Here is a 14,322-nt window from a genome sequence, read left to right on the forward strand (position 1 = left end):
GCCAAGAAGGGTTTACAGGCCTCTAAAGCAACTATTGCCCGATGGCTGAAGAGCGCGATAGTGGCCACGTACATTGGGTGTGGTAAGTCCGTTCCAGACGGGCTTAAAGCTCACTCTCTCCGTTCACAGGCGTCTTCCTGGGCTGAGAGTACTCTAGTCTCTAGCCAGGAGATTTGCAGGGCGGCCACTTGGAAATCGTTGCATACGTTTGCCCGACATTATCGGGTAGATGTTCGGGGGCCGTCAGCGGATTCTTTTGGCAGCAGTGTGATTCGAGCGGGACTCTCGGGGTCCCATCCCATTTGAGGCGGCTTGGGTACATCCCAGCAGTCTGGACTGATCCTGGTACGTACAGGGAAAGGAAAATTATGTTTCTTACCTGATAATTTTCGTTCCTGTAGTACCAAGGATCAGTCCAGACGCCCGCCCTATATGGTGCAGGAGACTCCGCTCGAATTCTTTTTCTGCAACACTTCTGATTTGAACATGGTAAGTGAAATTTTCCTCCTGTCTTTTTTTTTTTGGAGAAATAATGTCTTCGGACCGTAGATTTGTTGGTCGCTTCGTTTGCGTTCTCTTAATGTTTGCCTTTTATGCAGGCCATTCCGGTTACCTTACCTACTACTTGAGCTAGACAGTTCATATGGTTATTTTTTGGCTAAGGGTGCGGAGGAGTTCTTCTTCTTCTGCTTTGTTATACATTATACTGAAGGACAGCAGGTGGCACACCAGTATATCTGGGAGGTGCTTTCAGTTTTCTCTCTGACTCCATCTGCTGGAGGGGAGACACAACCCAGCAGTCTGGACTGATCCTTGGTACTACAGGAACGAAAATTATCAGGTAAGAAACATAATTTTCCTTTAAAAGCTCGCTCTTGTTTGGGAGCAAGTTGGAGAAACTGGCCATAAATGTGGTGAATCCCCTGTTGCCAGAGGATAAGAAGCAGACACTGCGCTCCTTTGGCATGAGAGGTCATGCCAGGAGATCCAAGCGCTTTCGACCCTATAGAGGAGTGACCTTTCAGAGGACTTGACCTTTCGGTAGGTCTCAGTCCTTTCGTCCCAGACAAGCGCAGACGGGTCATGGGCTCGGGTAGTGGAGCCTCCCAATGAAGGTTTGCTGACCCACTCCCAGGATCAGGAGATAGTGGGGCGCCTCTCTCTTTTATCAGAGGTGGGTCGAAATCACATTGGATCAATGGGTCCTGGAGGTAATACGAGAGGGATATGCGCTGGAGTTTTGCAGTGTTCTTTGGGACGTGTTTATGATGTCTCCCTGCCTACTATCCTCTTTCGGATAGTAGAAGGACTAGGGGACACTCCATGAAGTTAGCATGGGGCACATTTAAAACTAATCGGAGAAAGTTCTTTTTTACTCAACGCACAATTAAACTCTGGAATTTGTTGCCAGAGAATGTGGTTCGTGCAGTTAGTATAGCTGTGTTTAAAAAAGGATTGGATAAGTTCTTGGAGGAGAAGTCCATTACCTGCTATTAAGTTCACTTAGAGAATAGCCACTGCCATTAGCAATGGTTACATAGAATAGACTTAGTTTTTGGGTACTTGCCAGGTTCTCATGGCCTGGATTGGCCACTGTTGGAAACAGGATGCTGGGCTTGATGGACCCTTGGTCTGACCCAGTATGGCATTTTCTTATGTTCTTATGTTCTTAAAGAGCCAGGCAATAGAGTGTACATTGTCAAGACTCCTCAGTCTGAGGGTTGTGGTTCCAGTGCCCATGTCTAAAGAAAATACGGTTTGATATTCCATTTATGTCATTATGCCTAAGAAGAAAGGCTCCTTTCATCCCATCCTGGATCTCAAAGAGGTCAACTCTCATTTGCAGGTAACTCATTTTCGCAAGGAAACATTGCGCTCAGTGATAATGGCTGTGTGGTCGAGGGAATTTCTGACCACCTTGGATCTGTCTGAGGCATACCTCCATATTTTCATCCAATTAAAGCACCAATGTTTTCTGTGATTTGTAGTGTTGGGATGCCATTATCAGTTTTGAGCACTGCCTTTTGGTCTGGCTACAGTGCCAAGAGAGAGATCGTGATACACTCGTTTTCGGACGACTGGCTGATTTGGGCCAAGTCTCTGAAGGAGAGCCGCTTAGTGACCTGCAAGGTGATCTCCCTGTTACAGGAGCTCGGTTGGGTGATGAACCTGGCCAAGAGCAGTTTTCAGCCATCTCAGTCATTAGAGTATCTCAGTGTTCAGTTCGACATGAAGCAGGGTAGGGTTTTCCTGCCAGAAGCTCTTCATCAAAAGGTTGATGGCGCAGGTGCATCTGTTGATTGAACACTATATGCCCGACAATGTGGTCCTATCTTCAGGTACTTGGTTTCATGGCAGCGACCCTGGAAGTGGTGCCATGGGCGAGGGCGCATATGCGTCCTCTTCAACACTTCCTGCTGTCTTATTGGAGCCCACAGTCTCAGGACAATTCAGTTCAGCCCCACCTGCCAATGGAGGTCTGCTCTCAACTACAGTGGTGGGTTACAAGCGGATCATCTAGAAAAGGGAGTTTCCCTAAAATCCCTGGGCTGGTTAGTACTCATGACGAATGTGAGATTCCAGGGTTGGGGAGCTCCCTGTCAGGAACTGACCGCGCAAGGGTGCTGGAGTGCAGAAGAGTCTCTCTAGAACATCAATTAGCTGGAAACCTGTGCGGTCCAGTTGGCATGCTTGCAGTTCAGCGGCAGGTTGCAGGGTTGAGCGGTCCAGATAATGTTGGACAATGCAACGAGATTGGCAGGTAGAAACCAAGAGCCAGCAAGTGTCACAGGAGATAGACCAACTTATGGAATGGGTAGAAGTGCATCTTCAGGAGATCTCTGCCTCGCACATTGTAGGAAAAGACAATGTAAGAGCAGCCTTTCTCAGCCTTTGCACCCAGGAGAAAGGGTATTGTCAGACGAGGCATTTTTAGCTGATAGTGGATTGCTGGGGCCTTCCATTTCTAGACCTGCTGGTGACTTCTCGCAATGCAAAGGTTCTTCGATTCTTCAGTTGCAGGAGAAATCCGAAGTCCTTGGGTATCGATGCTCTCATGCAGGAATGGCCGGAGGGCAAGCTGCTGTATGCCTTTCCCCCATGGCCATATGGGCAGAATGGTTCAGAGGGTCTAGGTTCACAGAATGGATGGTGCTTTTGATGGAACCAGATTGGCCCAGGAGGTCATGGTATTTGGATCTGCGATGGCTTCTGGCAGACTCCCCCCTCTGGTTTCCATTGCACAGGAATCTGTTGCAGCAGGGACCTGTTCTTCATGAAGGTCTGCTCTATTTTGACTTACAGTATGGCCCTTGAGAGGGCTCGCTTGCTGAAGCATGGATATTCTACTGCCGTGATTGCCACCTTGCTATGAGCAAGAAAATACTCCACTTCCTTAGCCTGTATGCAGTTTTGGCAAGTGTTTGAGGCTTGGTGTGAAGATCGAGTTATTCTTCCTTGTTCAGTTAAGATCCCACTCATTTTGGAATTTTTGCAGGATGAATTGAATAAAGGGTTGGCCCTTAATTCCTTAAAGGTGCAAGTAGCAGCTTTTGCCTGTTTCAGGCATCAGGTGAATGGTGAATCCTTATTAGCTCATCCAGATGTGGCCCGTGTTTTGAAATGAGTGAAATATCTTCATCCTCCCTTGCGGTTACTGGTACCCTTGAGGAGTCTTAATCTGGTTTTGGCTTTCTTGGCAGTCCCTATGTTTCAACCGATGCATAGCCTTTCCTTGCAGTTACTGACCTTGAAAATGGTGTTTCTTGTGGCGATTTATCCTGTGCGTCAAATATCCGAGCTGCAGGCCTTGTCTTGCTGGGAGCCATTTCTTTGGGTGACTCCAGGGACAATATAGCTGCGTACTGTTCCTTCCTTTTTGCCGAAAGTGGTCTCAGATTTTCATTTGAATCCGTCCATTTCCCTGCTGTCTCTGGATAGGGAAAGAGATGCGGAGGAATATCACCTGATGCGAACCTTGGATGTCAAGAGACATATCATGAGGTATCTGGAGATTTCTAGACCTCTCAGGAAGATGGATCGCCTGTTTGTCCTTCACGGTGGAGGTAAACAAGGCGAGCCGGCTTCGTGGGCTACAATAGCTCGCTGGAATATGAAGGTATTCATGGCCACATATATGAATGCTGAAAAACCATTACCTAGTCAGGTTAGGGCTCATTCCACTAGGGCTCAGGCAGTGCCGTAGGTGGAAGTTAGATTGTTGTTTCCTCTCGACATTTGCCGAGCTGCAGCATGGTCCTCCTTTACACACCTTTTCCAGGTATTACCGTCTGGATGTGCAGGGCCTGGGATGACGTGATTTCGACAGGACCATGAGCAGCCTCCCGCCCTATCCGGCAGTAGCTCGGGTACATCCCATTGGTCCTGAATTCATCTGTCTGGGTGCTAGGAAATGAGAAACTACTACTTACCTGATAATTTCCTTTTCCTTATACCAGACAGATGAATTCAGCTTCTCATCCTTGGCTGCTGAATAATTGTGCTATGGTCCTCCTGCAGGCTACGTGTTCCAGGGGTTACTGGTAAGTGTTAATCCAGTCCCTAGACTAGTGTTAATGCATTCTTTGGCTGAGTACTGAAATGGTTATCTGTTATTAATCATGTTTTTGCTAGTCTGTCCACAGTTGGATTTTGAAGAGAATACTGGCAGCCTGATGTCGCTGCAGGACATTGGTTTGCTCTGTCTCCATCTGTTGTTAGAGTTGCATAACCCACTGGTCCTGAATTAATCTGTCTGATCTCAGGAAAAGGAAATTATGAGGTAAGTAGTAGTTTCTCATTTTCAGGTCAAAAATAGTGAAAAGTAATTAAGAAGAATTGTCTACTGGAAATGGGTTTAGATTTAGAACGGCATGTGAACTAATTTCTCCTAGTACGCTGCTTGCTGTACAGTGCTGGCACGGTGGGCCGGCTTTGCTGATTTTGTGATAAACGGAACCAGGAGTTATAAAATTCTTCAATGTTTCCACAGTAGATATAAATCTATAGTCCCTTTTTTCTGAATTTCAGGATTAGTATCTCCTGCCTCTTTCCTGCTTCTTGGCACTTCAGCCTGTCCCCGGCAGGTTGCCCTCGGGCACTGAACACCACCATCAAACAGATTGTCCTGATTGGGATTATTGCTGCTGCTGTTTTCCTGCTGTTCTACTCCCTCATTGTCATCCGAAATAAGTATGATCGGTCACTCAGAGACAAAAGGTATCACAGGTGAGTTTACAATAAGAGTTGCTAAAGCAACAGACCTGAAAAAAATATATATTGCTGATTCCTATGGTTAACTAAAATTTTCAAACAACATAGACTGTCTTTTTATTTTTTTATTTGTTAGACACAGCTTATTTCATACAAACAACTGATTTCAAGGTTAATATGTTGCTAGGATTGAGCCATGCAGGGTTGTTCCCATATAGATACGGAGAAGGTAATTTTATAACTATGTGGGTAGGGGTGAAGTCTGTGTATAACCTTTACATGCAGACTTTATCTCACATTTTCAAAGTGAATGTCTGTAGATAATTTTGCCTTGAAATGCTTGAGCTCATAACCTTTCCCATGCTCAAAATAACCCGCACAGTGTTACACCTGTTCTTCACAGGTGGCTTAACTTAGCACCTACTTCTGAAAATAACTAGGTATACGTGTAACTCCCAACTTCATCCCTTCCAGTAATTGCATAAAAGTATGCGCATACAGCATGGATAATTTTGCTTGCTTATCTGTGTGTGAAAGAGTGTTTTACGCATAGAAGTCTCTTTTTGAAAATTACACCCAGAATGTGTTAGGGAAATGGTTTGAAAGTCAGGCCTACATGACAGAAAAGCCTTAGTGAATCAAGTCCATAGTATTTTGGCTCTTCACTATTATCCATTTCTAGCCTAATGACAGAAATGTTAGCCATGCATCTTTTTTTAAACTGTGAAGTACCTTTTTATGGCTTCACTAGGACTATTGGGTGAAACATCCTCACCCCCACACCACCAAAAAATGATCCACTTAGAGTGAGCCATACAAACAAACTACTTCGAATACAGCTTTGCTGCTGGGGTGAGATTCTGTAAATTTGTTACACTGTTCTGTAATTTATTCTGTTCTGGACTTTAATGAGAGGTTAACGTATCTGGTCTCCTAGTTCTCTTTGAAGGACCTATAGATTGTACATTTGTGCTTGCTTTATAATTTGCATATTTTTTTTTGACCCTGCAGTTTGTTCTCCTGCTCTTTTGGGCTGGAATCTGGCACTGTGAAGTTTCCTTCACAGCTCCTCTATTTTAATTCCACTTTAGTCCAGTCATTGCAATCCCAGTCCTCAGCTGGGGTCCATGCACCAGGACTCTTTCCAGAACCAGCTCTCACGAGGCCTGAATCTGGCCTTTAGAGGTTGTCGTTGCACTATTACTGAGACTCCCTGCCTCCCAGGGACTGGGAACACTGCCTCTGCAGCATCTCAAATTGCATTTTTGTTGTTCAGGGCATTTTTTTAGTTGGCAAAATTGCCATGGGGAAAATGGTTCCCCAATGGACCCAGAGTAGAATAATCCAACCACCATTCCATTATATGAGATTTAGAGGTGAGGGGTGGATTGGCCAGTGAAGTAGCTTGATCGAGATTGACTCCCCCAACACACACACACAGACACCTTGGTGCTTCAGAATACAGAAATCAGATCAAAATGAGTTAGTGTGTGATATCGATGCTTCTGCACTGCTTTCATTATGGTGACTGTTACAAGGTAACAAATGGTAGGCACAGAAATAACTGCTTACAGTTTGGCAACATGAGCAGTGGCTGTGTGCCTGCCGAGTGAGGCCTAAAGCTTTCCGTGTCATCTGAGATCAGGGATTCCCTACTGCATCAGAAACACCTGAATCTTGTGCTGTCCATGACAGAGAAACCTGCACCTGTAAGGATGTTAGTCATTCGTGCAGGGTCAGCGGTTGGGCTTCAAGTCAATCAAATAAATAAATACATGATTTAGTGAGCAACAGACAGAACATTGGTGTTCTAACATTTTTGTCTGTCTTGGATTTGAAGGCTAATACGTGAATTATTTGTTTCCCGTGCTTTAAATGATGCACAGATTTTGAACTGACCTTGTCACATGGGATAGGAGCTGTATTTAACTGTTAAAGCTGCTTTTGAACCCACTAGATACCTCGCACGAGTAACTGATTTGGAAGCCACCGATACCAGCAACACCAATCTGAACTATGGCATCGTGGTGGACTGTGGCAGCAGTGGCTCTCGAATCTTTGTCTACTGCTGGCCAAAACACAACGGCAACCCACATGACCTGCTGGACATCAAACAAATGAGAGACAAGAATAGAAATGCGGTGGTCATGAAAATCAAACCAGGTAAGAAACGAAATGGAGTTGTCCTCGTCTGCTTCTTCTCCTTGAGGCAAGTGGAAATATTTTTAATGGTTGCAAAGCTTCCTTATACACCTGTCCACATTAGACATGGTTGTGTTTACACTTCCATAAAAATTCGCAAGACACATTCAACCCAATTAAAAAAAAAAAAAAAAAGTTTTCCAGTAAATGCTTATTTTGGGGCTCTAACTTTGATAGAAAGGAATGGGATGGCTCTTAAATATGCCAGTTAAAATCCCAGAGGTCCATATTCAAACACCATGTAGACAGATAAATGTAATAGCTGTCTGTCTAAATGGTTTACCCAGGTATCTTGATATCTTGAGAGCTTACCCAGCTAAATTCTAGCCAGATAACCGGGGCGGGCAGGAAGAGTTCCAGGAAGGAGCGGAGTTAGCCCGGTAAGTTAACCAGCTAACTCTTATATTCAGAGCTAGCTGGTTAACTTATGCAGCTAACTCTGGTTGGGCTGTAGGGCTATCCTAAAGTTAGCTGGCTATATCTGCTGTGCAATCGCACTGAGTAGCTCAGCAGCTGAATATTGCCTTGTAAATGTCATTTTGTCCCAGTTTGTGCAAATGTAAGGGTGGGGCACTTTCTGCCACTTTTACCTACACGGTGGAGGTGTCTTTTGTTCAAACTACAGAATGTACACTTTTCCAAAAAATATGGGGCTGATATTCAGTCGCAGCGCAGCTAGTTCAGTTAGCCAGACACGCTTTATGCAGCTGCGTTAACCCGGATATTCAGCGGTGCAGCAGTATATCCAGCTAACTTTAGGACAGCCCTTCGGCGCGAGCAGGGATGATGTGGCTAACTCTGCTCCTCTCGGCAACGCCTCCCGCCCACTCCCAATTTATGCAGCTACATTCTGGCTGCATATGGCAGTGAATATCGGCATTTTGCCATTTAGACCGATAACTTTTCAGTTATCCATCTAAATGGCTTTTGAATAGCAACCTCATTATTTCTTTAAAAAACCAAAAAAAAGTACTCCGTATTAAAATTGGAGGTGCTTCAGCTGTGGTAAATAGCCAGTGCACTGAGAACTGGTAGCAGTAGCATTGCAATCGTTTCAAGGCCGTGGGGGCTGAGAAGTGACAGGACCCTTAAGAAGGGGAGGAAACTTTCAAGTCAAAAACACAATACTGAGAGATCTCTCTCTCATGCATGAGAGAGAGATCTCTCAGTATTGTGTTTTTGACTTGAAAGTTTCCTCCCCTTCTTAAGTTTACAGCTCAGTCAGTTTCAGCCACCACTGGGCGACAGGCTGTAAGCCTTCATTTGCAAATACCTTGGGTATTTTCCCTTATTTTTAGAACCTTCCTTAGCCCAGCTATTACAGTGACAATTTCTGGCCGGGGGTCCTCTAGAACAGGGGTGGACAAACCTTTTTTTCTTTTTGTAAACAGGGCCTTATTACTGGTGTTTATTGGAACCAGGGCTGGGGGTCTCCCTTGGAGCTCCTTCAGCAGATGAGAGGTAGGGAGGATACAAGTATACTTCACGGCACAGTGAGAGGACCTAAGCAGCAACCATACCAATAAAAAGAACAATTCAAAACAGCTAACAAAATAACATCTAATAGTTAAATCTCATACTCATAAACACATTTTCCAAACACCCAATAAAACATTTCAAAACAGACACATCAAAAAATACAAAATAATTAAAACTAGTAAGGATTTTTAAAAAATGCCCCACTCTCCATATTTGGGAACGTTTGATTTCCAGATTCCCTGAGATTGCAGTGGATTAGCAGGCAGAGAGAAAGGAGGGTTGTTGCATTCACACATGCTCTCTTTCTCTCACCCACTCAAACATACCGATATGCTGGCTCTCACTCACATTCATGCTCTCTATCGCCCATATCTCTTGTCACCCACATGTGATTACACGCGCATACATGCTTACTCTCACCCCTCCCACATACACATGCTCGCTGTCAACCCTCAACACACACGCGCACACTCTCAATCCCCCAACACACACACACACACACACGCTTACTCTCACCCCTCCACACACACGTGCATGCTCGCTCTCACCCCTTTACACACACACACACATACTTTTTCTTTCACTCAATGCTACCGATTCCAGCAGGCCACACCACTCCTCTTTCTAAGGCCCCGCTGGCCAAGCTCCCAATTCTGGTGGGGGCTGCGCTGCTCTCCTTACGCTATGCTCTGGCTGGCCGCTGACATCCATTTTGACATCATCAACAAAGGCCTGCGATGTCAGGCCATTGTTGATGACATCATTTCAAACTGCCAGCAGGCCAGAGATAATAGAATAAGTGGATAGGTAGGTGAGCCGAAAAAAGCCTGAAATTGGGTTTTAGTTTGCCCATCCCTTCTCTAGAGCATGGTATGCATGCGTCCTAATTTCAGCCAGTGGGTATCACTGTTGAACAATGGTTGGGACTCCCCTCCTCTGCCATTCCCCGGGCCCAAACGCTATCTCCATAGCATCCCTATCCCAGTCTGACCCAGTGAGAAAAGCCATGCTTAGGAATTGAAGCCGAGTCTTACACACTAAGGCACTGGGCCACTTACATCTGACAGTGAATCGTATCACAAACCACTGCAGTCCGTACCTACTCGCAGGCAGTGGTGCTACTATTGAAACTAACCAGTGGCTTACAGATTTTATCTGAGCTTCTGATCTGTGAATACTTGCCGTATGCCATGGAAAAGAGAGCATTTTATAGGAATATTGGGTTATTTACTTAGAGAAAGCAACAGGATCTCATTTTAGTAACATCAGTGGAAACAATGCAGATCTTTATCAACAGTTCAACTTCTGATATCCTGTATGCCAAACCCTGTCCCTCCATGGATCTTTGTGAAAGCAAGATAGAAAATGTTTGTCTGTAACACTGGGGACAGCAGCAAAACTATACAAACACTGACTTAGGAAAACAGATGGTGATATTTGTTTCTTGTAACTGAATGATTCTTATAAGAATGTCTTCCAAATACGATTTGTCTTACTTCAGTTGAATTTCTGGGAAAATCATTAAAGTCCCTTGTATTTGTTTGTTTTGTATATGCAATTTTATGAGTGTTTTTATGTTACCCGCCGTGAACTTTGGAGGGTACCGGGATACAAGTAATTTTAAATAAATAAGAGTTTAAGACCCGTAGAAAGGAATTCACAGCACATTCTGGTGTAGAAACATAAAAACTGATAGCAGATAAGGACCATATGGTTCATCTAATCTCTCCAGTTTCATTCCTGGTGCAATGCCATGGACCTCTCTTAAAATGAGAGCAATCCTGACATGATCCTTAGGCATGGTGGGAGCCTGAGTTTGGCTAATCCTCTGGTACCAGTGCAGATCCGTTAAACCTGGCATTGTGCTCTGTGTCCCGTTTCCTCATCCTCAGTTAGGAGCCAGGCATTGGAAACCACAGTACGTAAACTCCCATCTCCAGGGGGCACATTCCCCTGTCTCAGTTATTGTGACTCTAAAGCATGTTTGGATAAGAAAGCACTACATAAGCCAAAGGGTTCAATTAGTGAAAAAGAAAAACGGGTTAAGTTCCAGACAAGAGCGGAACCAGTACTCACGCATCAAACAAAAGGATGCCGGTTGATTTTTCAGCCTTGAATTGGATTTGCCCGTTGAAAACATTTTAGAAGAGTTATGTCACCATTGTAAATCCTAGCATCCATCATAATTAGACCTATAAAAGTTTGAGATGTGTATTACATTAATCATACTTGTCTTTGGCTCTATATTTTTTTGAAGCACTGTTTCAGCAGCCCCTGTGTAAATGGTCTCATCACATAGTAAGTGTAGGCTACTCCTCATGGTTGGTTTGCAAAGTGGAATCCCCCATTTTGCTGCCTGGGCCAAAGACTGACAAGATTAATAGGTTTGAGCCCTTGGATCTCTTGGAGAGTAATATGGGGAAGGTCAGGAGAAGCCATAGGGATATCGTTGATTAGGCCGTCAGGTAAAGTAGGTATGCCTTTGTTCTACTTATTATAAATGAGGCTTTTTTTGTTTTGTCTTTTTAGCAGAGTTTTCAGAAGGAATTTCTCTGTTTACTGAAACCTGGCCTGATACAGGAGGGACAGGTGGAGAGAAGTAGCTATTACTAGGGCAGGTTAATCATCAGGAGGAGGATGACTAGGTTCCCCCTTGGCACTGCTTTCAGGGGTATACTGGAACAGTGAGCTGCAAGCATTTAATGTCCCATGCTTTTTGCTCTGTTCCCATCGCATTTTACGTAACGCATTCAGTAAAATTGTTGTGTGCATCTTGTAATGGTGTCGGGGTGGTCAGTCCCCTAGTTCAGCCTCACTAATACCAGCTAGTCTGCTGGCAGGGCAGAGAAAAGATGGCACTCTTTTGTACAGTCTAATGGCATTTCTTGCTTTAATGGGATCTTGACATTTTTTTAAATGAGGTATACGCTTAAACTTGCAGGTTACCTAGGCCTGCAAAACTAGAAGACTGCTTCTCTTATTCAGCTTCTTACATTTGCTGGAATTTCTGCATTAGAAAGTCAAGATAAAGCCTATGGGGTAGTATTCTGGGCATACTACGATATACAAGCTTAGTCCTCATGAAAGGAAACCCATTTTTCACCAGAGAACCTGCCATGACAGTTAGCTGCTCTGCTTTTCTAGGCATCTCAGAATTTGCAACCACTTCGGAAAAGGCTAGTGACTACATATCTCCACTACTGAAGTTTGCTGCGGAACATATCCCTCGTGCAAAACACAAAGAAACCCCCCTTTATATTCTCTGCACTGCAGGGTTGAGAATTTTGCCTGAAAGGTAATAACATTTTCTTGGAATTTAAAACTTTTTTTTTGTTTTTTTTGTTGTGCATGAGGGTATCTGACTCGAGCTGCTTGCTGTATGTGGTGTAATAACACCTTCATTTTTATAGCCAGCAGATTGCAATACTAGAAGATCTCCGCACGGATATTCCAGTCCATTTTGACTTTCTGTTTTCGGATTCCCATGCAGAGGTTATTTCAGGAAAACAAGAAGGTGGGTCAAGTCTGTGCTAACAATTCAGCTTTTAGCTGTCGATCTCTGCCGTTATTGGTGTGTAATGTTAAGAAATAAAAACATAAGATGTGCCATTCTGGGTCAGACCAAGGGTCCCTCAAGCCCAGCATCCCGTGACCAACAGTGGCCAATCCAAATCACAAGAACTGGCAAGTACCCCAAATATTAGATAGATCACAAGCTACTATTGCTTATTAATTAATAGCAGTTTATGGATTCTTCCTCTAGGAACTTATTCAAACCTTCTTTAAACCCAGTTACACTAACTGCCGTAACCACATCCTCTGGCAATGAATTCCAGAGCTTAAATATGCGCTGAGTGAAAAAGAATTTTCTTCAACTTGTTTTAAATGAGCTACTTGCTAACTTCATGGAGTGCCCCCTGGTCCTTTTATTATCTGGGAGAGTAAATAACCGATTTACATTAACCTGTTCAAGTCCTTTCATGATTTTGTAGACCTCTATCATATCCCCCCCTTAGTCGTCTCTTCTCCAAACTGAACAGCCCTAACTTCTTCATAGGGTAGCTGTTCCATGCCCCTTATTTTGGTTTCCTTTCTCTGCATTTTCTCCAGTGCAACTATATCTTTTTTTTAGATGTGGCGACCAGAATTGCCCACAGTATTCAAGATGCAGCACTGGTTTCCAGCACATATTTTTAATGCTCAAGTTAATTTTTTTTTTTTTTTGTTTAACTCCTGAAACAGCAAGGTAATGATGTGCTAATGCATCAGGAATTTAAAAATGCGCAAAAACTTTAAAATGTGCGTTTGGCACAGGCCAAACGCACATTTTAACTCAGGAAGGGATGGGTGACAGCCACAGCCACCACTTCGTCAAATAAATACTAATTTATCCATGTATCTGGCAGCGGAAAGCAACTGCCAGATAACTAGATAAATACTGACTTATTGTTATCTGGTGTGGGTCAGCACTACTTAGCTGGATAAGTACTTTATCCAACTAAGTGGCGGTGATCCACACCAGATAGATGGATAAGTTTGTGCTTATGCGGGTAAGTGGCAGCAGCTGCTACTAAACCAGATAAGTATAGACTTTTGTGGGAAGTGGTGGCAGTAACTTGCCTGCCTAAATAAGCTGCTGCCACTTACCAGGATAAGTCTGTATTTATCTGCGGACATTTTAAAACTGTTTTTGCTACATTTTCCCCCCCTTTTTTTAGGGTTTTAATTGTCAGCACAATAGCACTGGAAACTTAACTCCAGCTCTGACCTAGAGTTAAATTTCCCGCACTAAAAAAAAAGGTGCGCTGGCCCGATGCAGTCTCTCTGCATCGGGGATACTGCTTAATGCCCTCATTTGCATGGGATTTCCTTGCGAGGTCTCTAAGCAGTACTCCTGATCCGACACACGCATTTTCTGCATGCAGAACTCCTTGCCGCATTGGCAGTAAGTAAGACGATGTGCGCTGAAGTGCAGGCAGTAAGGTGTGTTTGAATCCACCTTTCTGCATCGGCCTGTTAGGTGCTTATTTACTAAAGGTTTGCTCCTATTGTCTGTCTGTGGAGAAAAATGCTTAGTAAATGATCTCCATAGATCCATATTCCACCTTGCGGTACCTGAAGTGCCGCAAGGTGGAATATAAAAAGAAAAATCAAAATAAATAATTCCAGGTCTAAAGGAGATTTTCAGTCTTATACCCTGCTAATGACATCCGGCAACATTTGATTTTTTTTTTTTTTTAACTATATTGAACTCTTGTTTTAAAACAGTTTTTGTAAGGCTGTTTGACATTTTCTATTTTTCTGTGAATTACTTCCTTTTTGTCTCATTTATTTATAAACTTTTATATACCGTCGTTTAGAAGGGTCCATCACAATGGTTTACATAGATCCAAAATAATAGACATAAAATTGAAAAATACAAATAAAATC

General features: G+C 43.7%; 1 protein-coding gene across 6 annotated transcripts in view; it reads left to right on the forward strand.

Annotated features, from left to right (window-relative positions):
- The window catches only part of ENTPD4 (ectonucleoside triphosphate diphosphohydrolase 4), a 67,035-nt gene that overhangs the window by 15,107 nt on the left and 37,606 nt on the right, over positions 1-14,322 (forward strand). For all 6 annotated transcript variants that reach the window (XR_003857084.1, XM_029604122.1, XM_029604121.1 and 3 more), the window contains exons 3-6: positions 5,029-5,226; positions 7,169-7,374; positions 12,037-12,187; positions 12,303-12,406. Coding sequence is in view for 5 of the 6 variants with exons in the window: in XM_029604122.1 (XP_029459982.1) it covers positions 5,029-5,226; positions 7,169-7,374; positions 12,037-12,187; positions 12,303-12,406 (659 nt within the window). In the remaining variant the exon portion in view is untranslated. The remainder of the gene's footprint in view (positions 1-5,028; positions 5,227-7,168; positions 7,375-12,036; positions 12,188-12,302; positions 12,407-14,322) is intronic.

The sequence above is a fragment of the Rhinatrema bivittatum genome, chromosome 5 (assembly GCF_901001135.1).
Source record: "Rhinatrema bivittatum chromosome 5, aRhiBiv1.1, whole genome shotgun sequence".
Lineage (NCBI taxonomy): Eukaryota > Metazoa > Chordata > Amphibia > Gymnophiona > Rhinatrematidae > Rhinatrema > Rhinatrema bivittatum.